The following is a 23,048-nucleotide window of genomic DNA, read 5'->3' on the forward strand; positions in this document are numbered from 1 at the left end:
AGGAGACTGAGGTGTCCGCAAAAAAATAAATAAAAAATAATAAATAAATAAATATATGTATATATATATATATATATATATATATATATATATACACACACACACAATAGTTGCAATATAGAGACTACCTGTTTTTCCCTTCTACTGGTACAGTGTTTTCTTTTCCTTTATTCAAACACAGGGTTAGTGTTCAGACTGTGTAATGTTACAGTGGCCAATAACATCAAATACACGTCCATTCACCCATCCATCCATTTTCTACCGATTGTCCCTTTTGGGGTCGCGGGGGGTGCTGGAGACTATCTCAGCTGCATTTGGGCGCCACCTCATCACAGGGCCAACACAGATAGACAGACAACATTCGTACTCACATTCGCACACTAGGGCCCATTTAGTGTTTCAAATCAAGAACGTTTTAATGTAGACACATAGATTCATGGTGTGATTATATGCATCAAGTGGTAATTCAAGGCTAAGGCAAAATATTGAGATATACATCGTGTATCGTGACATGGCCATGTTTTTTTTCCTAGATGGCGCTGCTGTAGTGGCTGCTGTTGGCAGGAGCTCTGTGCTCTTGTGTCATCCTTTTGTGTTTCCCTCTTGTTTTCATGTGTTATTATATTTTTTTGCCTTTGGGACTGTGTGACAAGGTGTGGCACTTTCGTGACCTCTGCGGTGCTTTTTTTGTGGACTTCTGGATCTGCCTCTCGGGAGCCTTTTGGCCATGGAGACCAGCTGCTGGGTCTCTGCCACACCAGAGTCAGTTTGGAGGGACTGGAGGAGATGCAGATGAGGGGACAGGGCTGCGGAGCTAGCACTGAGCGCCGGGACGGAGAGGCTTTGTGGTGTCTTGGCTGGGTGAGCAGGTGTCGGACACCTCAGTCTCCTTGGATGTATCCTCGCTCATCCATGTGGACTGGACACTGGCCGAGAGTTGGTTGGCGGCCGAGAGTGGAGTCGGCTCTCTTGGTTGCTTTGTTGGGTCTGCTCCTGTCTCTGGCCATACTCCCTCCACCCTAGCGGACGATGGCGTGGAACACCGCAGAGGCCACCACAGTGCATATGTTTCTTTTAGTTTTTATTCCTAGCTGTGTGTGGAAGTGGTTGGTTGTATCCGCTGCTTTAATGTCCTTTGTGTTCTTTGATGTTTGATGTTTCCCTCTTACACACATGTGAGAGGGATGTGTACTATGGCTATGAGTTGTTGTTGTTTTTTTCCCTCAGCCTCAGTCTGGACCCCCTCTCCAGGGCCCAGGCTTGGACCGATTTATTTTATTTTAATCTTCTATTTTTTTCTCCCATTCCACTTTCCCTTGTTTACCGGTATTTCATCTTTTTTGTAAGGGGCGAAGGCGGCCGGCAGACCCGTCAGCGATCCTGTTCTGTCTCCCTGCAATGTTTGTCTTATCTTGAATGGCATTGTGCTGAAAATTTTAATTTTCCTGAGGGAACTCTCCTGAAGGAATAGATCACGTACTATCTAATCTAATATAATCTAAATAAAACCTCTGTTTTGTTACACTACTTTATTTTAATGTTGGTCATTATGGTGACCATTGAGTCCATCCATCCATCCATTTAGTACCGCTTACCATTGAGGTCGATTCTTTTAAAAGGTAAGCGGTTGGTCCATTGCTGTTTGCCTGTTTACGCGAGCCTACATTGTCCTCAGCTGGTGAACAGTGGTACTGCAGCCATGCTCGCCCAATGACTCCCGTCCCCATAGAGACAAGCTCCTACAACCGCTAATCCGCCACCCTCAGCGGCAGCGATGCCAGCAAATAGTAATTAGCCACATCCTCTCAACATTCGGATTTTCCCTCCCAAACTATATTCTGCGTGGTTTCCGAACACATCGTGATTTATTTATTATTATCGGATTAATCAACAGTGCTGACAAGCTGCGGCTTTATCCGGAGAGGCCGGAGATTTGTGTCGCGGGGCGGGGAGGAGTTCTCGTCATCTCGGCGCTAGCGAGTATGCTCCAGTACCAACACAAGAAAGCAGCAGAGCGGAGACGGAGCTAATGTGTTCGTAAAGGTATGTTTATTCTACATTTTTTTTTTTAAATAATTCATGTCTATGCGTTAAAGAGAGCCGCCATCCACCGGTCAACCTGTCAAGTCTCAGTAAGGCGGCTAACTGGCACCGACATGCTAACTGCTTCATTTGGGGAAAAGCTAATAAAGTACTATATTTTCTTATTGTTTTAATGAATTAAAACACTGACCAGCAGCTGCTCACAGTAAAAAAAGAATATGCACGTCAAATAAATAAAATTGTACATCTTTTTTTTTATATAATTTTGCATACAATAATGTTTGTAATCCAGACAGACAACAGCTTGTGTGTTATTCACGACGTCACGCTCTCACCTGCATGCATGGCAAGGGCACTAGTGCACAGTACTGTATTTGTGCCTTTGTGCAGGATGGATGTGGCAGTGAGTGCTGGGCAGGGGGGCAGCACCAGGAGGAGAGCAGAGGAGGATGGCGATACAGGAGGAAGCATGGAGATTTTGGTTGTTCCACAGGACCTGTACGACTCTGCCAGGGCCAAAATAGAAGCAAATCTCCGCTGGCTGTTGGCCAAAGCTTATGGCATTGGTAAGACGTCCTCTGTGTTTTCACTGACTCCGACTCCCTATGCTTTTTACACAGTACAGCTACAATGGTGTTTGTTGGTAACAAGACAGGCCATTGAACAAGATAAATAGCTCTGACTAGCCCAGCCATGGGCTTCACGGTGGCAGAGGGGTTAGTGCGTCTGCCTCACAGGACGAAGGTCCTGAGTAGTCTGGGTTTCAATCCCGGGCTCGGGATCTTTCTGTGTGGAGTTTGCATGTTCTCCCCGTGAATGCGTGGGTTCCCTCCGGGTACTCCGACTTCCTCCCACTTCCAAAGACATGCACCTGGGGATAGGTTGATTGGCAACACTAAATTGTCCCTAGTGTGTGAATGCGAGTGTGAATGTCGTCTGTCTATCTGTGTTGGCCCTGTGATAAGGTGGCGGCTTGTCCAGGGTGTACGCCGCCTTCCGCCCGATTGTAGCTGAGATAGGCACCAGCACCCCCCACGACCCCAAAGGGAATAAGCGGTACAAAATGGATGGCTGGATGGATGGATAGCCCAGCCATAATGTGTTTAAATCCTGATATTGTGTGACAGGCTTTCGGCAATAGTGATGGCAGATGTTTTGTAAATGGTACGTGGGTGCAGAAAAACTTTTGGAAAGGAAATGAAATTTAGACTTACACAAACTGCTTTCATCTCATGAGTATATATAAAAAGGCGCTATATAAATCAAATCCATTAGATTAGATAGTACTTTATTATTCCTTCAGGAAAATTAAAATTTTGAGCACAATCCCATTTAAGATCAGACACACATTACAGGGAGACAGAACAGGATCGCTAACGGGTCTGCCGGCTTCCAGCGCCCTTTACAAAAAAGGTGAGATACAGGTAAACAAGTGGGGGGAATGGGGGAAAATAATAGAAGATTAAAATAAAATTAAATAGAACAAAAAAAATCGGTCTAAGCCTGGGCCCCTGGAGAGGGGGTCGAGACTGAGGCCAAGGGAAAAAACAACAACAACTCATAGCCATAGTACACATAGGGATACATCAAACATCAAAGAACACAAAGGACATGAAAGACATTAAAGCAGCGGATACAACCAGCTACTGTACTTCTACATACAGCTATGAATAAAAAGTAAAAGAAACATATACACTGTGGTTATTATTATTATCCATCCATCCATTTCCTACCGCTTGTTCCTTTCGGGGCGGCTGGGGGTAGGGGGATGCTGGAGCATATCTCAGCTGCATTCGGAAGGAAGGCGGAGGTACACCTTGGACAAGTCGCCACCTCATCGCAGTGCCAACACAGATAGACAGACAACATTCAGACTCACATTCACACACTAGGGACCCATCCATCCATTTTCTACCCCTAATACCCTTTGGGGTCGGGGGGGCGGGGCGCTGGTGCCTATCTCAGCTTAAATTGGGCGGAAGGCTGCGTACACCCTGGACAAGTCGGCATCTCATCGCAGGGCCAACACAGATAGACAGACAACATTCACACACTAGGGCCAATTTAGTATTATTATTATTTAAAGGGGGATCTATGATGATTTGTTTGATCTTTTTAGAGTTAAAGATGTTAATACAACGTTGAATATCTGTGTTGGACAATGCGTCAAATTTAAACGTTTCATGCATTTAGGTATGAGCTTGCACATAGTTTTGGATGCCTCTGCCAGCTATGTTTTGCAGTCTTTTTAAGACTGGCCACGTTGTGACGTCACAGTGAGGTGATCATACTTATTTAGGCATTAAGGATAAGCTAAGAGCAAGAAGGGAGGAGTTCCTTCTCTGCTTCAGGCTGTGACACTGCTATGGCTGCTGCCTGGAGCCTTGTGTGTTAATCATTCTCGTCTAATGCCCTGATGTCTCGGTGTCTATAAAATAAATACTTCCGTTATGTGTTTATATGTGTTTACAAAATTTTACAAGGGACTGTTTTGTCAAGATAAACCTGTACAAAATTGGATTAGCTGCTAAACTCAGATGGAAAAAGACAGCGGCACTACAACTTGGTTTGAGGAAACACGAAACATTTAAGAGAAAGTTTTATTTTCATTATCTAATTTTGGCATGTGGACAACAACACTGACATGCGGCATTCAGAGACAAAATAGTGCTAAAATGGGCTTTTTTTTGCAGCATTGTTTTGCCAAAATGCATGTACCTTCCTCACAATATGAAGGTCCTGAGTAGTCTTGGGTTCAATTCCTGGCTCTGGATCTTTCTGTGTGGAGTTTGCATGTTCTCCCCGTGACTGCGTGGGTTCCCTCCGGGTACTCCGGCTTCCTCCCACCTCCAAAGACATGCACCGGGGGATAGGTTTATTGGCAACACTAAATTGGCCCTAGTGTGTGAATGTGAGTGTGAATGATGAGGTGGCGACTTGTCCAGGGTGTACATCGCCTTCCGCCCGATTGTAGCTGAGATAGGCACAGCACCCTCCGCTACCCTCAAAGGGAATATTTTTGACACTTTGACACGGATACATACAGTTTAACAGATTTATAATTCAGAAAAGACAAAAATCATCATAGGACCTCAATATCAAACATGTTGTTTTAAATTAAGGCAAATACCCTATTATTTCCCATAGTTCCAGGGTAGTTTGTAAGCTCCAAAATGTCAGCGTCCTTTGCAATAGACATTTATGTTTTTCACAACAGGGTAATATATCAGTCATACAAGGCAATAAAGGCAATTACAATCAGCTATTTACTGTCTATTTGGGGATGTTGCAGCGATTTGTGCAAGATACACCCAGTGAGTAATTTGGTAATATAACTTATTTCATCAGATGCCACTTAATAAGGTAATACGGAATGTTCAAACTAGTGATTATTGTGCTTTTAATATTGTTTGTGTCAGGTATTTGTACATACAGCCCGCAAATATCCATCCACTTATTGTTCTGAAGTTTAATCATGTCTTAATGTAAGGCATTGCAGCGATAACAAAACGATAGTCCAGTACTGTATCCATGTTGTGGGTAGACAGTACTGCTAGACCCTCATGATCTGCCAATGCTTTTATATACAGGTCACTAGCCTTGCCAGCTCTTGACGAGCTCCACTAAAACTGTTCTACTTGGAGAGGCTGTGAGCTAATGTGTGGAAACTACCCCTTCGAAAGTGGGTTTTTGTGTCACTCTCTGACTGCTCTCTGGAGGGAGTGTGAGCTCCACCTCAATCACTTGGTCATCAGTCATAACCATCTGCATTTTTTAAAGACATTGCAAATTCATATTGAGTGCATCACCTGTGTTAATGAATTACACTTTAAAAAACACGGTGTATGCGTGTTACATCTTATGTTGGTCAACCTCCAGCTTTTTTTTTTTTTTGAATGGTCACTTTGTGTTTAATGGGTTGACTTTTATGTGCCACATAGGGCACAGATCATATGCCCATAATAAACCAACTCCAGTGGACCTCCTCCTAATCTGATTGTCTCCTCTTGACGTCAACTGTGTTGGTAGCACAGAGACTTCACGTCACCTCTGCTTCTCTTTTTCCTGATAGCAGAATTAACACTTAGTGTGATATAATTAAGTTATCAAAAGCTGATGTCAGCAGGATGCTTTGACTTTAGTTTTTTCTTTTCTTTGGCTGTGACTAGAATGGAATTATGTATTGTTTAATGTCATGTTGCACATCTCCAAATGTGTGAGTAACCATTGCGTCTGAGTAGTGAAATGCATACACTCATGTTTGTTTTTTCAGTAAAGCAGTCACCAGTCACGCACTGTGTGGAGTCCAAAACCTTCTTATTAGATTAGGTAGAAAATACAGTGCATGGTGTTGTTCATCTGTCCTGGTGAGACAGTCACATGTTTAAGTACCTAATGGGATGGACCTGAAGTCTGCATGTTCAGTCAAACTTTCTTCAACCAAACAATAAACTGTTTACAAGTCATATCTTTTTATTGATGTTTGGTGATTGCAGACTAAAATAAAAATGAGTGTAGTTGTCCTCCCTTAAACTTTCCTCAGAAATCCAAACTGATAGTTGTCAGAATTTTTTTTGTCCTGTCCATCTTTTCAGGCTAATCATATAGTTGATATAAATGCCCTTATCGGCTGTTTAGATTCACTTTACAAAAGATAAGTGTAAGATACTTCTCTTGTTGCCTTATTTGTATTTGACTTTATTAAATGTATTAATAATCATTTGGTGCAGCCGGGCCAGAGCAGGAGTGGATAGAAAAAAAAAAAAAAAGGAAAACAGAGGGGGAAATTGTGGGGACAAGAGGGGGATAAGACAGATAGACAAAAACAACAATATCAACAACAACAACAATAAAGCAACATCAGCAAATAGGATATGTACAAATATGGTAAAAGTGATAGCAAAGAAGCAATTAGCAAAATAAATAATAATACAGAAATGACAGTGGGCATTATTACACTACAAATGGAGCATTACAAATACCATGTAATGTTTCCTAACATATCTCCTGTGGAGAGTTCGCTATTAAGCTGTACACTGGAAAAATAGTTTTTTTGCTTCTGCAGAGCAGAGAAGCTGATCGCCCTGCCCTGACTGTCATTAACCCTTGTGTAACGTTCATATTGTTGTTACTCAGCCACTAACAACAATATGAACGCTGGCTGAGTAACAACAATATGAACGTTGCACGGAAAATTTCTCTGCCAGTTTCTGCATCCGACAGGGATTCTTCTTTTGTGTTTTTGCACTTGCGGTTCCCACACAAGGTTAAAACATTGTTTGTCAACACTGTCTGCTCTCATTTTCTCGCACATTTGACCCTCTGATGTTCTGTGTACCTACAGTATGTTCTCTTCCTGTCTCGACCTGCTGTGTTTGTGTGTGTGTGTGTGTGTGTGTGTGTGTGTGTGTGTGTGTGTGTGCGTGCGTGTGGTACACAGAACATCAATTTCCACATTTCTATTAGCCTCGGGTCCAGTGGACCCTGATATCTTACATGTAATAGGAATGTGTAGGGGGCTGTATGGTGTGTGGTCATTAAATATGTATTCTGATATATGTTTTTCACAGAAAATAAGTCAAAGTCAGTGAGTCTCAGTTTGAAAAATAAATTAATTGTATCATTTTTCTTTTATTAATAAATGAAAACGGGTCCACAGACCCGCATACCACACAAGGTGATCTGATAAAGTATCCCTCCTCCATTCATATATTGATGTCAAATATCTACCATAAATTAGCAACTGGGATTAGGAGGTGATGGTGCCTCCTTACTACTATTCTCCGCTGCTTTGTACCTCCCACAAAACAATCCTGTGATCCTGGTAGTGGTGCTGAACCCTCTTACCAGGCCTGGTATCCCCCATTATTATCTCCATGGCAACCAGGAAGGATGATGAAACATTGTGGGGACAGCTCAAGGTTCACAAATTAGCTAGTAGTCGAGCCTGCATATTTTCTAAAATTCAAGCCTCTGCCTTAATACAACACACGCCCTAATTATTTGTTGGTTGGGTCGTCCATGTGAATAAACAAATGCCACAACTCAAATATATGCATCCCTTGTCCTCATAGAGGGCTGTAATTTATTACCTTTACTATGACATGGGATAAAGACCATGTATCCCAGTAGATCATTATTACCACAACACAAACTATTTGTAGGACAAGCATCTGCAAACCTAGCGTTTCCAATGAAATTTTAACGCCTCTCAGGGTAATGCAAGGCAAACGACAATCACCAAAATCAACTTCTTATTGCTTTAACACATTAAAATTAAATCTTAATATTACATCATCTTTGCAAATGTAGAATTTTAGACTCCACTCATGACTACTGTGTTCACATGTCTGAGCATTCTCTTCGTAACCTCTGCTCTTAATCAACCAGGTGACTCTGGATTAACATCGCCAAGGTGTACTAAAATAGCTCCCGCATGTCCCACAGCAAGGAACACCAGGTCTGGCTGGGACTACAACATCAGCTTTTGAATCACCGCTAAGTCCTGCAAGCTTAACTGTTTAAAGCCTCCATGGTGCAGCTATCGATCTCAGGGGTTGCTACTCTGTCGTAGTGTTTTCCTTATGTCTCACGTGAGACCTTCTAATATCATAGTCATCAGCATTTTCAGAGTGTCTCTTATGTAATATGTATTGTATTGTTTTGGTAAAAAAAAGTTTAGAAACAACAATATAATTGTCAGAGAGATATAAAAGTGAAATAATTGTACAAACACTCATTTATTAAACAACTATTTGCTAAAATTATAATACAATGTCTTTTTAACTTATGAGCCACAAGCCAGTGACAGTCAACAGAAATAGCAAAAATGGTGATACTTGCAAAGCGTAATATTTTTGAGGCGGTATCTGGAGTAAAAAGTTTGAGAACCGTTGGTGTACGAGATATGGACGACGTGGGGCAGTGGAAGAGTGGCCGTGCGCAACCCGAGGGTCCCTGGTTCAATCCCCACCTAGTACCAACCTCGTCATGTCCATTGTGTCCTTGAGCAAGACACTTCACCCTTGCTCCTGATGGGTGCTGGTTAGCACCTTGCATTGCAGCTCCCTTCATCAGTGTGTGAATGGGAAAATGAAAGGGTGAATGTGGAAGTAGTGTCAAACCGCTTTGAGTACCTTGAAGGTAGAAAAGCGCTATACAAGTACAACCCATATAATGATGTCTATTTTTACCTAGATCACAAGCCTGAGGACCTGCAGGATCCTTTTTACATCGACCAGTATGAGCAACAGCACATCAAGCCCCATGTCATACACCTGCTGCTCTCTGGGGAGATCTATTGCCGTGTGTGCAGACTCATCTTGCGTGGGGAGCAAGTTGCCTCTCTCCAAAGCCCAAAGTCTGTGCTCCAGGCCCTCTCTTCAAGGGGCATCCATGTGCTAGACTCTGAGAACACACATGTCTCCGCTCTGGATCTTAGCTCCATTCCTCTCAGGATGGTGTGTCCTCTTTGTTGTTACTAGGCCTGGGTATGCACACTTTTCATCCATGTTACTTTGTGTATTGTCGTCTGTTATGTAGAGCTCCCACATGCACCTGATTGATGCCCTCATGATGGCCTATACAAAGGAGATGATCAGCGTGGAGAAGGTGGTGTCCAGTGTCAAGCGTTTCTCCAACTTCAGTGCTTCCAAGGAGCGGCCGTTCGATCTGGAAGATGCCATGGTCTTTTGGATCAACAAGGTGAGCAATTGAGCCACAACATTTGCATTAATGCGTGGTTTGTTTTTGGGTTGTACCCACGCTACGTCTTTGTCGCTGAAGGTTAACACAAAGATGAGGGCGATCTCAGAAAAAGAGCTGAAGATGAAGCAGCACCTGCTGGACTCACCAAGCCACCAGAAGGTAAATAAAGCAGTGCAAGTATCACTTACAATTCTTCACTTGGGTAACTCTTTTGATGCATTAATGAATGTAAATAGCATGACATCATAGACGCTATATTGCCACATTACATCTGTACCATTAAGTGCCATATAAATGATGTTGGTACCCCACAGGGATACCACAAAGTAATAATACCACAAAGTAGTATATTATGGACTCCCTTTCACTGTCACATCCTCTAAGTGCCTCCAGCACATCCTTAATGCACTTAAGTTGTGATGCACACCCTGTTTCTGTTGTATTCACTTGCACTGAGATGTGATAAGCATTTTTAGATCACAAACACAATAAGCTATCCACCATGTTCTGCCCTTGAATGTTAGGATGCATGACTATGTTTGACTTTAGATACAATGTTACTCATAGATGGCCAGTTGTCTCTTTTGTGTCCCAACAAAGCTTATGAGTCTGTTACTATCTAAACTTTGTCTGTTGCTCTTCCTGTTTGTGTCTCCCCCCCATCAAATGTCCTCCTGTTGTACCATTTGGATGATAGTCTCCCTCTAAATGGTACTGGAAGCTGGTACCTGTAAGTTTGATTAATAAAGTAGCTTCCTGCTGTATATGTGTGTGTGCGTGTGTGTGTCTTTGTGCCTTGTGTATGTATGTGCATCTGTGTCTAAACCTCCAGTAAGTATTAAACAGTGAGCAGATATCTAGTGAAGGCTTTAAAGATACACACAGAAAACTCAGCAAAGAGGACATTTCCCTTCTATTTTTACATCCATAAGTTGAACCCTCCGCAAAGTATTTCTGCACACCCTCCATCTCGTCCTTTGCATGCAAACTTATTTTATGTTGGTTGTGAAGCACAACAACCTGCTGGAAGTTATACCTCGTTCCCTTTGCTTGTTTGTACATCACCCGAGTCATATTTATCCTCTTTCCCTACCAGCCCGATATATTGCATGCTCTGGCCCATTGTCTGTTGGAGCCCGTGGAGTTCTCTCGTGTGGTAATGTACCCAGATTTTTTGTTCCATCCCATTCTGAACCCCCTTCTTCATTAAATGATATACTGTGTATAATGTATATTTAGAGATAGGTACGTAGGTAGAGAGAGACAATGCAATATGATATATTTGGCTGCTGTTGAGATATGTTCATGAACTTTACACCTTTTTCAGGTGCGCTATCGCAGGGATCACCTGTCAGGACGGGCACTTCAACACTTTCCCCTGGTGGATGATCTGTGTAAAGATGTGTGTGATGGCGCAGCTCTTCTGGCTCTCATCCACTTCTATTGCCCTGAACTCATTAGACTTGAAGGTATGGTTGCAGCCATCATTTCATTACTTAGTGCTCAAGTGCCTGTACTATAATTTATTGTCTTTGTATGGTAATGCAAACTTCTGCCATTCTTGCATCCTTTTTACAGATATCTGCCTGAAAGACGTCCTTTCAATAGCAGACAGCATGTACAACATCCAGCTGCTGAATGAGTTTTCCAATGAATACTTGAACAAGTGCTTCTATTTTAAGCCAGAAGATGTGCTGTATTGTCCTTCAGTGCTGCGGGTGAGCCAATAACAATGTTAAACATCACTGAAATGTCCTGGAAAAAAATTGGGGAAAAAGTGGGAACTGTTTTGTGGGCTTCTAGGTTTCAATAGAACACACACTGTACCAGAGTTGTGTGTTGAGAGAGTTTGGCCAACCTGGTTTTTGACAATGTCCTACCTGATTGGTCGAAAGGCACTCACATGACTCCAGGGCGCCATGACTGCTACCAAGGTTTAGCTGATGCTCTGTTTGTGGCTTTTCTGCGTTAGTTTTTCCATCCATCCATCGATTTATACCACTTGTTTCAACATGTAAAAATGCCACAAACAGAACCTCCGTGACAGTTTCTCAAGCGCGGAACATTTTTTACATTGCTTTCCCCGAACCTGTAAAGGAGACACCTATTGGAAGGGAAGGTTTGCCGTCAACACTCGAGAGCACCCGATAACAGTGTCTTGTGTGACGTGACGCAACATCTGCGTTTTGTTCAGGAGAGAACACACAGAAGCTAAAACAAATAATATAAGAACAAATTAAAGACATGCTTTGACAAAAACAAACTATCCTTCAATCTCGGTAAAACTAAAATAATGGTGTCCGGTAAATATCCATCTGTCCGTCCATTTTCTACTGCTTGTCCCTCTCAGGGTCGCGGGGGTCGGCTGGAGCTTATTCAAGCTGCATTTGGGCAAAAAATAGGGTACACTCTGGAAAAGTCACCTGTAACAGTAGAAGAAAAAGGCAAATACAAATATACGACGGAGTAGACATTAACAGAATAAAAGAAACAACATATTGAGTATAATAACATATAATAAAATTAACTGGAAATCTCGTAAAAAAAATATACAACATAAAGTGGCAAGAAATACGTCAATAGTGAAAAAACCTAAATATTTTCTTGACCAAAAATCACTCCATATTCTCTGCTGCTCCCTAAGCTTAACGTATCTGAGGTATTGTGTGGAGTGGCGCATTCCCATTCCTCATAACAGGGCATTTTTACACGGCAAACACTCCACATAACAAGGTGCCTTGTAGTCACGTAAGGGCTTTTGACCAATCAATGAGGAGATCGGCTGAAACCGGGTTGTCCATACTCTCGCTATACATGCCACAGCTCTGCAGTGCATATTCTGTAGAATTAAGTCACAACGTGTTTCTATGATAAGAAGAATACAGGAAAATATGGATTTGTTTATAATACAGTATTTACTCTCCTTTCCTCCTCCTGGCAGAATAATGTGTTGGTGTTTGTCGCAGAGCTCTTCTGGTGGTTTGAAATTGTAAAGCCAGACTTTGTACAACCCAGGGACCTTAAGGAAGCCAGAGATGGTAAAATCACAGCCTTTACTTAAATTCAAAAGTAATTTAAAGCTGCTGTATGTCACGGATAGGTGGATGCCCGGAAGGGGTTAGCATTTGAACAAACTTCATGAAATGGTCCGACTGTGTAAGCTATGCCATTCTAATATCTACAATTGCAACAAAAGAACAACGCTATGCTTCAAAATCTGTGTTTGGAATGGTCTATCATTTCAAACACTGGTCCAATAAGAAAATAAAAAGCAATCTGGCATCCGTTTTTAAAGCCTTTTGTTCCTGAGAATCTGTTTTGTCACTGTGCATGCAAGACCGTTGCAATTGACAGCTATAAATTACAATTATTTAATTGGGACCGAAGGCAAGTTAAGTTAAAATTTTAGTTGTGAAAACTACAGAAATGTATTTGTTGAGTTTTTTTTCTTTTAAACTAGTGTTTCTTAAATAGTGGGTCATCACGGTGAGGTGTCAGGGGGATCGCAAGCAGCAATGGAAATGTACATTATTTGTGTTTACGCTCTAGGATTGATCTTAGAATGATACACAAGCCTGCATCTCGGTGGCAACATTGCTCACTCTAATCAACAGGCTTCTTCTTCTACCCAGTAGAAGTTGTAAGCACACAGCAACACTTATACAGAGCTAACAGGAGAGGCGGATATTTTGTGACAGGAATTAAATTAAATGAGTTGTTGTCAGCGGCATATATAAACAATGTAACTCACACAGTGCTTTGTACTGACAAATAAATATCATTAAGTTCTCAATAGTTATTCCATTCAGGGGGTAATGGAGCATTTCTGTTCCAGAGGCGTGTCATGACACAAAACACTGCTCTAGCTGTTGGTTGTGTTTTTAAATTTGTGGGTTTAAACAATTAATTTTGAGCCAGTGACATGCAGCAGCTTTAAATAGGAACTTCACTTTTTTTTGGTTCGTTCACAATCATCATGAACGACTTCACGACGGATAGATTTTTTGTATGTATTGCCAATGGAACTTCCCCTATTTTGCCCATAAAATCCAATAAATAACCATTCAAAAACAAAACCGCCAACAATATTCCATTTACATTTTGTGATTTGAATATTAACCAAGTATTAGTGATATTGTTATTGTAAGCACTAATGCACACAAACTATTTATAACATCGCCATGATCACTTCCATGTGTCCCTGTGTTTACATCATCGAGTGGTCTGCTGCTTATTCGCTCCTTGCTCCCTGTAAGTTTATTCTAGGTCATAAATCATGCATATCACCTGGACAGAAGACGTCTGAGTAGGTATTCCGACAAGTTGATAAACTATGACAGCCATTTAAAATGGGAATATATGAAAATCCCAGCAGTTGGCATCCTAATGACAGCAGACGTTGTGCAGTGAGTGATGTTTTATTATGTATGTTGGCTCTCATGAACTCTGCAGTCAGTAATAATCAGTTATGAAAAAAAAAAAAATTTGCGATGTGTTTTTGAAATTAATGTATAGCATATGCTTAAAATTCTCAAAATATGTTAATATTAAAAATTATTATTTATGTACCCGTTACTAGATTACATAAAAACTTACAGAAAGTATATACAACCTTAGTGGGGGTGTTTGGTTGTTTTTTAAGGGCTTTATAGGCAGAAGTGCACAGTTCCCACAGGCTCCATTGTAAGCAAAATTTTGATCGGATTTATTTGATATTTGAAATGCAAAAAATATATTTCCATTGTCATGTTTCTCATAATGATTGCGAACTATAGGCAAATTTCCCCCCAAAATTGCTGTTTCCCTTTAATGAATTGCTTTGTTAGTGTTTGTTATAAACAAATCTGCACTGTGTTTTCATATGGTTCACACATCTTTACAGCGAGGTTACTGCTCCAGCCTAAGAGCTCTCGACCCCATGCGTCCATCTCCAGTGTCATGAAACGTAGTTTCCCAACGACAGTAACTGCTGCTGAAATCTTGACCTCATCCACAAGCCCGGACCTCAGGTGCAGTTACTTCTAATTGGCTGTTATTATAGATGGATGTGGATCAATCAACAAATTGTTGTAATATTATTGCCAAAGGTTATCAGAAATGTGCTTCAATAGAGTAGGAAAAACACAATCTAACACTGAAATCAGCTCCTTTTAAGTAATTCAAAATATACTTTTCCCTCGCAGCACTTTAAAAATCGCTCCAAGCACTCATCACTCTTTAGTGCCTCTAAAACAGAAACATCAGTGGGGAGTTGAGGATGATGTTACAGGTAATAAAATATAATACGATATTTACTTGTAGAAGAATATTCAGACTTAACATAACCACGATGATGGGCTGACAAGAAAATTCATGTTTTCTTTATCATGCAGTGAGGAATCAGTGTAACTCTCTAACACGTACAGATAAGCAGCGTCAGAGTTCATCACAAGCCTGGTCAGAGAGGAGGCAGAGGTGAGTGTTGACATTTCACTCTAAGAAGACACATTTTTTGCATATCTCACAATCAAATGAGACCCAAATACAATCTGTTTTAGAAGAATAAACCTCAACAAAGATAGTTGAGTTTTTATAAATACTGATGTTTTTTTTACCCAGGCCGTTATCCCAACCGGCACCCTACGCCCTGCATTTTCCTACTTCGGAGGAGAATGCAGACACTATCAGCCTTGCTCGGTCCATCAGCAAAGACAGCTTGGCTTCCAATGTCATGACACCCAAACACATGCACGGTCCAGGTCGTCAACTGCATCAGCACCGACTCAGTGGGCAAAGCCTCCTCAGTCACATTTGCATAGAGGATGAGGAGGAGATACTAGAGGAGGAGGAGCTGGTTGCTGTGATGCACCCTTCTGCTTTCCCCAGACGTTCACTCAGGACAGACATGGAACAGGATGAGTTGGAAATACTTGCTACGACCACACTCAGAAGGATTTCTAACGATAATTGCTCTCCTTGTTCTGACATGGGCCATTTGACCCCTGACTTGCAAGCTGACAGCTACTACCTGGAGCCCCTGATGCCTGCCATTACAAAGCCAGCCAAAGAGAAGAGCATCATTCTGAACAAGGAGGAAGAGAGTGGGGAGAGTTGGTCCAGGACAGCGCAATTTGTCGTTAAGACAACCCCAGATCTTCCGCACAAATCACAACGGAAATCTCCAGTGTTTGAATGTGGTAAATTTACCTTTAAACCTATACCTGTTGTAGAATCTGTCCCAACCACCTCTCTCCTGCCGCCAAGACTAGGGTCGACTTCTATGCCAGTGAAGAAACAGCCTCAAGGCTTTTTCCTCCACTTATCTGGAGAGCCAGACTGTCAGAGTAATCTTTCCTCTGACCCAGACGCAGGGCTAGATTCTGACTCGGACATTGCAGATTTCGAAGATGACGAAGAGGATGTCGAACTGATCGAACAGAGAGGAAAGGGAACTGCATTATTGCGAGGACAGTTGTGTGAATTTTCAGAGGTTGAGTCCGTCAAGCTAAGAGAAGACGTGAAAGTGAGCGAGCGAGACAATAAGGAAGACAGAAGTGGATGCTCCAGCCCGTGCCTCAGTACTGTATCCTGTGCAAGCAGCTGCAGCGCTTCGGGCAGCGGCAGTGTCAAAATGACCAGCTTTGCAGAAAGAAAGCTGCTCAAACTCTGCCTCCGTGACAGTCTCTCCAGCACTAGCAGCTCGCAGAAAACCACACCCGAACACTCTGACATTACTCCTTGTCCTCCATGGCAGTTGAAAATTGAGGATAGTCCCGGATGGCAAGGTAAAGACCCTGGTTTTGTGGTCAAAAAGTCTATGATGGCAAGTCCTCCAGTGGTGCCTTCAGAGCTGCTGCAGCTTCACATGCAACTAGAAGAGCAAAGGCGTGCCATCGAGTACCAAAAGAAGAGGATGGAGACTTTGTCAGCACGGCAGCGACTGAAACTAGGAAAAGCTGCATTCTTAAATATTGTAAAGAAGGGTGAAGGGAGGAGTGACACACTTCCCCTACCTCTCAAACACTCGCCTTCTGCGGAACTATCAGGGGCTGAAAAAGAGAAGATGCCCTTCTGCAAGGATGACTCATGTCTTGGGGTAATAAATGTTCAGGCAAAGACAGAAGGAAGACGGATGAATTTGGACAACAGGCTTAAAATTTTAGCTCAGGATAGGGCTTCTGAATGTGACACAAATGACTGCTCCCACTCCATAGATCTCCTCAATGAGGCAATCAGTGCTATTCAGCAGCAGATGGTGCAGCTCTCACTGCAGCAAGACTTGCTCATGAAGAAGACTGCGGTCTCACCTCCAGAACAAAAAGAACCAGACCAGAAAGCAGCTCCTAACACAATACCCTCTCCCACTTCAGACTCTAAATCGTTTGCCGTCCATTTTGTTGACTTCAACGACAGCAGTTCTACTCCCACTCGTTGTCCTCCCAAGCTGAGCTCCAGCCAGCGAAACAAAACCTCTAATCCAAAGCAAAAGAATAGCAGGCTGTCTGAAACTGAAGGTGCAACTTCTCCAAGAGAGATTAGAAGAGGAGATCAGGATGCTGGAGTTACCACTGAGGTCTCAAGGCAAGAGAAAAACTTTCGAAGACGCACAACCTTCAGAATCCATAATGACCATGGCAGCACCAGAGAGGAACTCTGTCTATCTCCTGTCAATGCTCAGCCACAGGACGCAACAGTTGGAAACATGACTGCATCATACTCTGCAGAAAATATCGAGAACAGGGCTGACATCTCAGAGACTGAATCTGCGGGTGGAGAAGAAAGCACCAGGCTCCGAAGTCAACTGATTGAGGTTGACCTTTCCGAGCCGAAGGAGTCCACGGGGGATGCTGGTGTTGATATAACGGACGACACAACAGAGGGCGAACAGAAGAACGTGCTTGGTTTTTTCTTTAAGGTGAACTTCAACACGAGTGACATAAGATGTGGCGCATCAAGAGTCTAATCTTTTAATGACGGGTTTGTCCTTTGCTATCCCAGCATGAAGAGAAGGCCGAGGATGAGATGGCCAAACGCCGCGCGGCCTTCCTCCTCAAACAGCAGCGCAAAGCAGAGGAGGCAAGATTACGTAAACAGCATCAGGAAGTAGAAAGCGAACTGAAGCGCGATGAGGCCAGGTACGCTTTCACACAGAAAATAGAAGTCCAGTGGGTGTATGTGCAGAGGGTCTTTATTTACTTTTTCTTCCAGACGAAAATCAGAAGAAGATCGAGTTCGTAAAGAGGAGGAGAAGGCCAGACGAGAACTAATTAAGCAGGAGTACCTGCGTAGAAAGCAGGAGGCGTTGATGGAAGAACAGGGTCAGGTTAAGCCAAAACCCAGGTTTAAATCCCGCAAAAACAAACCTAAATCTTTTCACCGTGGTGACTTTACTAGCCCCTGTAAAGGATCAACAACATGTAAGAACCAGAAGAATGTTAGCATTTTTTGCGTGAAAGTAGTATGTTATCAGTACAATCTGAAAGATGAATATTAATGGACATAAAGTCCTTTTACCATTATGTAATTTCTACTTTTAGCTGATCTAAGCTGCAGTCTTCGAGGATCCACGTTGTCTTTGGCTACAGAGGTGGATAGTGTCATCTCTGGAGAGGCCGAATCACAGAGGTGAAACCCCCTTTACATGTTAACAGTCATGTTGCTCAACCACAACAGTAGAATACAGTACTAGTATTTTAGAAATGCTTAAACTTTAACATTAATTTTAATAATGATGATATTAATGGATTAGATTTTTATAACACTTTTCTAGACACTCAGTGCACCTTACAGTATTTTATTTTAAAAACAAGTATTATTCAACTTGCAATTCTTAAATCAAATATCTTCAGGATGTTTCAGAATCTTTAATCAAGATTGTATATGTGGGAAGACCAAAATAACTAAATGTATTAGTTATTTTCTCAATTAATTTAGTTTTAAACTAAAAAAGAAATATAAGTATTCATGCTAAAATTAAAATTATGATGTAAAGTCAATGACTAAAAAGGAGTAAATAACTCTTAAAACTCGGAGAATAACTAGAAATACAATTTTAAATCTTGGCAAGTGGCACATTTTTTGCAGAGCTCAAGTTTCTGGACAATCGCTCTACCATCGCTCCTACAAATAATAATGTATAAAGTATACAGACTTTTTTTTTTAAACATTAATTTAGAACACCGTACACAGCTTTTTTGATCAAGAAGGGATTATTTGTCAAGTATATTTACTGTATTGCACAACACAGCAATGAGCACACACACATGGCAGCACAACTCTGTAGGTAATTCTACTCGATTCAGACCCCTAATGATGCTTCAAAAGCAACTACTACCATCTTATGTAATTAAAAACTATACAAAAAAGGTTTCCTACAACCACAGCTGTTAATGCCACACAAGACTCATCAGACGCTGTTTAAATTACGTTACATTCAGTCCACTCATTCAGGGGTCTGATTCACTAGTTGAGTATGTCTTGCAGGGCAGAGTCTGTCTGCTCGATGGATTCATTCCCTGTGCTAAGTCGAGCCTCCAGCAGGAATATGGAGCGGGATTGGGAGAGTGGCTCCATCGCTTCCTCCATCACTTCTACCGAGTACAATGGTGAGTGGACACATCTGTGACATATCTGTAAATATAGTTTTGAGATCAACATTAACAAATAAATGTTTATGTCCAAGCCTATTGGAAGCTACACATGTTCTCTGCTACGGCCATTGGTAGTGTAGTGCTTCATATAGCTGATTATTTTGCACCTGTCAGCCCTATTCCCAATTAGCAACAAAGCAGTAGGTTAAGGCACCACCCTATACTGATACTGTTCTCGATAAGCCAACCTTATGAGCCAGGACGATGGGTCTTTTAACGATTATAGACTTAACTTTTTGCTTCGTGTCCGTCAAAGGGCCCAAACTGTTTAAGGAGCCAAGCTCCAAATCCAACAAGCCAATCATCATCAATGCCATCGCACACTGCTGCCTGGCTGGAAAGGTGAACGAGTCCCAGAAGAATGTTATCCTGGAGGTCAGTGGGAACAACTCAAGAATCCCTTTGTTTGGATGGTGCTTGATGGCAGACGTTTTTGTTGTGTTTCACAGGAGCTGGAAAAGTGCGAGTCAAATCATCTCATCATCCTTTTCCGTGATGGCGGCTGTCAGTTCCGCGCTGTTTATTCATACACACCGGACACTGAGGAGATCGTCAAATTCACTGGCACTGGGCCGCGCGTCATCATTCACAAGATGATCGAACGGCTCTACAAATACAGCTCGGATCGCAAGCAGTTCACCGTCATCCCGGCCAAGTCAGTGTCTGTCAGTGTCGACGCCCTGACCATCCACAACCACCTGTGGCATGTCAAGAGGCCAGGTAGCGCGAGGAAGAAGTGAGAAAAGGGAAGTGGACACTATTTCTGTTTTGTTCACAACTGTTGGGCCGGACCCAATAACTATATGACGTGTTCAGAACAAGCAATTATTTTTTTTCCAATATTAAGTTTTGTTATGTATTCTGTATTTGTTCTGAACACATCACAGACCTGGCTGCCATGTTTTGTTTTCACTGTCCGACTGTAGCAATGTCTGAGAATAGAAAACACAGCTGAATGCACTATTTTATTGTTGTTTTATTATTGTTCTGCATGGCACACTTTTGTTTTAGCCTGTAGGTACATCCTGCATTATTTCGGCACTCCTTGATGGATTGATTGTCACTTGCACATGATTTGGACCTTCAAAAGAAATGTTGCTCGACTTTGGCGTCGTCGATACAAAAGTGCAACTTGAGAAGAGAAGGTAGTGATTCCGACTTTAGACCAAAAAACAAAAAAAGGTTTGTTGTTTCTATTCATGGTGAGGATACAAGTTTCTAGTTGTGCTACTGATAACTACTTTTATGGAGGTGAGACTGTCACAATGTTCATGGGTGGGATGTTTGCTATGGTAGTGTGTGTTATGTCTCTTTACTATTTAGCCTCCTGTTTGCAGAAGTAAAGAACATTTGGACTTAATTTGTATTTTTCACGGAAGGTCTGTCCTGCAGTAGACAACACAGGCAACACAAACCTATTCTGTTTCTTTAAAACATGTTTGTTGCCGTTTCCCAGAACGCCACATGTTCTTTGAGTGCAATTTTCAATTTTGAGACGTCTGAGATCCTCGACCTGCTTTCAAATGTTTTGTCACCTCTTAACTGGATTCACTGGACAACGATTAATGTTTTAAATGTAGCTTTTAATGCTCATCAAGCTGCCTGGTGGTTTCCCTTTATGACTGTCGGTGGAACATGATGGGAAGATAATTACAAATGCAAAATACTTGATATTCTTTTGCTGCATTTTGTACAGTTTTGAGTAGTATATTTTGTACCAGTTATGTTTACTAAAATAACGAAACATGCTTTGATATGAGTTTATTCTGTTACAGTCACATTTCATTGTATCATAATTTAATTTATTTTGAAAAGCTGTATTAAAATTAAATTTGACTGTTACTTGTTACCACAAAATTGTTGTTGTAATACAGAAGAGTTAAAAAACAAGCTACACAGTACATCACATTTAGGGGTGAGTGACAGGGAAAAAAACTCTGACTCGTGTCATTTGGCACCACCTGCTTCTTTGTCATCTATAAATATCTAAACTCTAAATACAGAACTTTTTTCAGAAGAAAAAATATCTAATATAACATAAAGTACAGGTCATTACATTAATAATTTACAGAACGAGTTAAACGTTTGGACACAACTTCTCCTTCAATAGCATGAACAAGTTTTCTCAAACTTTTGACTGGTACCTTATGTCAAGTAAAACCATTTTTAACATCAAAATATGCAGAACAGAACAGATCAAATACATTGCTAGTGGCTCAGTATTTTATTTAGTCCTTGAGCCTCGTAGAAACGTAGATACCTATCAGTGTTACACCTGTACATTAAAACCTCACCACTGGAGGATAACTATACGGCTAATGCCCAGCTACAAAAATATGCTTTAACATCGTTAACACTTGAAAAAAAAACTTGTGATTGCACAGATTTTTGTAATAAATAGTAAAGAAAAGCTTAAACACAACGCGTACTGTAAGTCCAGCTTAAATTGATTAAATATGGACAGAATCTTATTTCTTCATTTTACCAAGACCTTTTGGACAATTGTATGCGTCCAACTTGTGGCAAGGAGGGACCAGCTATATTTGTCTTCCTTTTTCACTTTGTGTAAGTACAGTAGTCAAATACTTTAGCGTTTATATTACACAGATGCTGAGCTTGATGTTCACATACTTCACCTGAGGGATCTCAAAGCTGTAACAAAATCAATCAGAACACTGCTCTATTTTGTCATTTTGAGGAGTTCACTAGGTAACCTGCTCCAAAAGTAGAAACTCAAAAGACTGCAGTGCTGGTTTGATAGAGGTCTAAACTTGTCCTGGAGATAGCAGGCCTGCAGGTAAGACCAAGTCATCAGTGTTGTGTGTCTTCTCTGGTCTCGAAGCTGGACTCGTGCCTCTCTTTCAGACTACTGCTGTGGACAGGAGGCTCCTCAGGGACGTGAGCCAGAGGGTCGGAGCGTATCAAGTACCTAAGGTACAATAGAAGGAGATTTTTATGTTACTATTTTGTCTTAATACATTGCAACATAACTCTCTGCGGAAAATGCTCTTCTGTATAATAGGGACAAACGATGCAAAAAAAAGTAATGCTTACACAACATCATTAAGCTCCAGACGGGTGTCTGGTGAAGGGTTAATCAGGACATAGGACAGGGTGTTTTGGTGTTCGTTCTGCTCATCTAAAACAAAGCTGAATCAGAAAACTGAATCAAAATGCAGGCTATAAATGAACAAACACTACCTTGCAGGTATCCCAGATTGACTCTGTTCATGACATCACAGGCTGTCAGATTGTTCAAATCCTCTAAAGCAATAAGACAGGAAACAGATACAGTTGTAACGTTTTAGGATGCAAACTTGGTTTTGCAACTGATACGGCTCTCGAAGAGAGTTACCAAGGTTTCTCACCATATCCTGAGGTGGGAAGCCCTAGATGCCTCATGCGGTTGCGCACCAGCTCAGAAAGTTCCTCCCGTTCAGAGCGTCGGTAGCGGTTGAGCCGTTGCTGGGCGATGCGTTGGGCATTGTCCTTGGTGGAATCCCGGCTCGTTGCCTGCCACCGCATGCTTCTCTTACTCAGACGACGCGCCCATTGCATGCTCTTTTTCCTAAGCAGAGGGCGTTCTGACTGGTCGTTGGGGCGCTGGGACTCTTGACTCCGGTCTTTTGTGTCCTCACACTTGTTGACAGATGCCTGAGACTGAGAAAG

At 41.8% G+C, this 23,048-nt stretch overlaps 2 protein-coding genes across 6 annotated transcripts in view; one reads left to right on the top strand and one right to left on the bottom strand.

Annotated features, from left to right (window-relative positions):
* The first annotated feature begins 1,688 nt into the window (after positions 1-1,688).
* On the top strand, positions 1,689-23,039 carry LOC133536264 (calmodulin-regulated spectrin-associated protein 1-B-like). 3 transcript variants are annotated; one of them, XM_061876670.1, is made up of 19 exons: positions 1,689-2,043; positions 2,434-2,609; positions 9,241-9,503; positions 9,586-9,747; positions 9,829-9,909; positions 10,847-10,906; positions 11,078-11,219; positions 11,329-11,468; positions 12,692-12,788; positions 14,633-14,759; positions 14,934-15,019; positions 15,123-15,204; positions 15,349-17,644; positions 17,728-17,864; positions 17,938-18,146; positions 18,267-18,354; positions 19,213-19,334; positions 19,636-19,754; positions 19,829-23,039. In XM_061876670.1, exons 2-19 carry the CDS (start codon positions 2,435-2,437, stop codon positions 20,117-20,119), a joined length of 4,677 nt encoding a protein of 1,558 aa, XP_061732654.1. In that variant the 5' UTR covers positions 1,689-2,043; position 2,434; the 3' UTR covers positions 20,120-23,039. The 3 variants fall into 3 exon arrangements, with proteins under 3 accessions (XP_061732654.1, XP_061732655.1, XP_061732656.1); XM_061876671.1 differs by lacking the exon at positions 10,847-10,906; XM_061876672.1 differs by lacking the exons at positions 14,633-14,759; positions 14,934-15,019.
* Positions 21,126-23,048, bottom strand: part of kcnt1a (potassium sodium-activated channel subfamily T member 1a) — a 72,819-nt gene continuing 70,896 nt past the window's right edge. For 2 of the 3 annotated variants that reach the window (XM_061876673.1, XM_061876675.1), the window contains 4 exons: positions 22,748-23,039; positions 22,581-22,643; positions 22,434-22,518; positions 21,589-22,308 (listed from right to left, as the gene is read on the bottom strand). In XM_061876673.1, coding sequence (XP_061732657.1) covers positions 22,191-22,308; positions 22,434-22,518; positions 22,581-22,643; positions 22,748-23,039 — 558 coding nt within the window. In that variant the 3' untranslated portion in view covers positions 21,589-22,190. Of the gene's footprint in view, positions 22,309-22,433; positions 22,519-22,580; positions 22,644-22,747; positions 23,040-23,048 lie in introns of all 3 variants that reach the window. The other variant, XM_061876674.1, reaches the window with a different exon arrangement.

The sequence above is a fragment of the Nerophis ophidion genome, linkage group LG17 (assembly GCF_033978795.1).
Source record: "Nerophis ophidion isolate RoL-2023_Sa linkage group LG17, RoL_Noph_v1.0, whole genome shotgun sequence".
In the NCBI taxonomy this organism is placed as follows: Eukaryota; Metazoa; Chordata; class Actinopteri; order Syngnathiformes; family Syngnathidae; genus Nerophis; species Nerophis ophidion.

Excerpts from the sequence above, each read along its gene's own strand:
- LOC133536264 (XM_061876670.1), top strand. The coding sequence starts at position 2,435 with ATGGATGTGGCAGTGAGTGCTGGGCAGGGGGGCAGCACCAGGAGGAGA. Across the intron at positions 12,789-14,632 it reads CCTTAAGGAAGCCAGAGATG|CGAGGTTACTGCTCCAGCCT; the intron begins GTAAAATCACAG and ends ACATCTTTACAG. Across the intron at positions 18,355-19,212 it reads GGAGAGGCCGAATCACAGAG|GGCAGAGTCTGTCTGCTCGA; the intron begins GTGAAACCCCCT and ends TATGTCTTGCAG.